Raw genomic sequence first — 2,321 nt, 5'->3', positions numbered from 1 at the left:
CTTACCTAATACACTGTTGATGGATATTTTTGATATTATAAACAGTTCTTATGAAACAACCATAATCCAAATATGGTTTGGATATATGAAAGAGGAAAAAGTGATTGTTCTCTGTATATTATATAATTTTCTACCTGTAGAAAACAAGAAAATCAACCAAAAATATTAGTAACAATCAGAGTTGAGTAAGGTGGCCATGAACTAAACATACACAAAAAATCTATAACTTTCTTATCCATCAAAACTCATGTAGAAAATAAAATGGAAAAAAAGATCTCACTGCCCCTCATTGCATGTATATAAATATATACATGTACACATACATACACATATACATACATACACACATATAGAAATATATTATATATATTTTTTGGATCTATTATTAAATGTATACATGTACACACACACAATAAATTCATAGGCCCTATATGAGACATAGAAAATGTACTCCTCGACATAAAGACAAATAAAAGAACAAATCTACCATGTTTCTCAGTGGGAAAGCAACATAAAATATTATAAATTAATCTTTATTGGTATTTTTAATACAATCTTAATGAACACTTAAAAAATTGAAGTTAATTTGAGAGAATAAATTCATAGAAGAGCTTGTAAAATTCTGAAAATAACAGTAAGAGACAATTTGGCCCATGTCCAAATTAGATATTAAAGCGCATTATAAACTTACAGCAATTAAGACAACATGGAACTGGGCCTAGAAGGGACATATCACTAAAAGGTAATTGTAAGTATAGAAATACACTCAAATATAAGAGTGACACTATATAAGATGCTACATACACAGTGGCGCCTGTGGCTCAAAGGAGTAGGGTGCCTGCCCCATATGCCAGAGGTGGCAGGTTCAAACCCAGCCCTGGCCAAAAACTGCAAAAAAAAAAAAAAAAAAAAAAAGACACTATATATAAGTGACAAATATAAGAAAGACACTCCCAAATATAAGGCCATCTTATATCTCATAAAGAAGGCATTTCAAACCAGTTAAGAATGTTATTATTTAATTACTGAGTTTAGAAAACCTGACAAATTACCCAGAAAAAAATTGGATTGCTAAAGTGTGTTTTCCCAGATTACAGATAAAAATCAAATATAAAATTTAAAATTAAAAACCCTGCCATAAACTAAATTTGAAGCTGGATAACCAAATGAGAGAAAAATATTCTCTGCATGTTACCCAGGGCTAATAACACTAATGTTGCTCTTATTAACAATGGATAAAATTAACCCAGTAAAAAAATGAGAAAAGATAGAAAATATAAAGATAGGCAATAAATATGCCAAATAAAATGTGCAACTCACTAGTCATCAAAGACACATAATGTTTAATTCCTACTGATGGTGCCAGAGGAGAAAATGGGCATATTTATACCCTGTTCATGGATGTATAAATTAGTTCATTTTGGGGGAAGTCTATTTGAGAATGTGTATTTTAAAAAGTACTTACCCTTAGATTAGTAAATCTACTTCTTGGAAAGAATATTCTAACAAAATAAAGAAGCAATTATATATAAACAAGGGTGCTCATTGTAAAGTTAAGAAAAAAGGTAATAGTTACTTAAATTAATTGCATCTAGCTTTACAATGCAATGCTATGAGATCATTGAAAATGATTATGTAGATATGAGCTCATTAATATTATATTCAAATACTGTATGATTATTATATTTAGAAATGTTACAAAACTGCATATACCATAGTATTATTTACGTAGTAAAAAATATTGAGTATATGAATGCATGCATTGATTTTTCAAAAAAGCACTGAAAACATTATTGGTAATTATTGGATAATTACCCTGGTAAGATTATGGTAGAGTTATGGGAAATTCTTCTTTTCTTCCTTAATGTGTTTTTCTTCAATCTCCATTTTGTACAAGAAAGTGAGGTTATTCCATAATCACAAAAAGCCAAAGCTATTTTTGAGAAAAAATTGCCAGTTTGTTAATTAATTCGAAACATCTATATTTCAAAAAGTAATTTCTTTCTTCTTTTAGACCTAGCTCCTGGAGGTTCAGATGATTGGATCTATGATTTGGGCGTCAAGTATTCGTTTACAATTGAACTTCGAGATACAGGCAATCATGGATTCTTGCTGCCACAGAGTTACATCAGGCCCACTTGTGAAGAAGCTCAGGTGGCTGTTTCTGGAATAGCTTGGCATGTCATTAGGAATGTTTAATGCCCTTGATTTAATCATCCTCCTTTCATATTTTAATTTATTAATTCCAGCAAGACCAAATCCCAAAATCATCTTATCAACTTTTTTTTATTAGTAGTTCTGATGAAAGGTTTCTCTATTCC

The 2,321-nt window shown here is 30.1% G+C and overlaps 1 protein-coding gene across 7 annotated transcripts in view; it reads left to right on the top strand.

Moving 5' to 3' along the window:
• The window catches only part of ZC3H13 (zinc finger CCCH-type containing 13), a 152,982-nt gene that overhangs the window by 52,116 nt on the left and 98,545 nt on the right, over positions 1–2,321 (top strand). For 6 of the 7 annotated variants that reach the window (XM_023513718.1, XM_012805634.2, XM_023513717.1 and 3 more), the window contains exon 11: positions 2,015–2,154. In XM_023513718.1, the coding sequence (XP_023369486.1) occupies positions 2,015–2,154 (140 nt within the window). Of the gene's footprint in view, positions 1–2,014; positions 2,155–2,321 lie in introns of those variants that run through there. The other variant, XM_023513721.1, reaches the window with a different exon arrangement.

The sequence above is a fragment of the Otolemur garnettii genome, unplaced genomic scaffold (assembly GCF_000181295.1).
Source record: "Otolemur garnettii isolate 467f Iridium unplaced genomic scaffold, OtoGar3 scaffold00043, whole genome shotgun sequence".
Lineage (NCBI taxonomy): Eukaryota > Metazoa > Chordata > Mammalia > Primates > Galagidae > Otolemur > Otolemur garnettii.
This window is presented reverse-complemented; position numbering and strand designations above follow the sequence as displayed.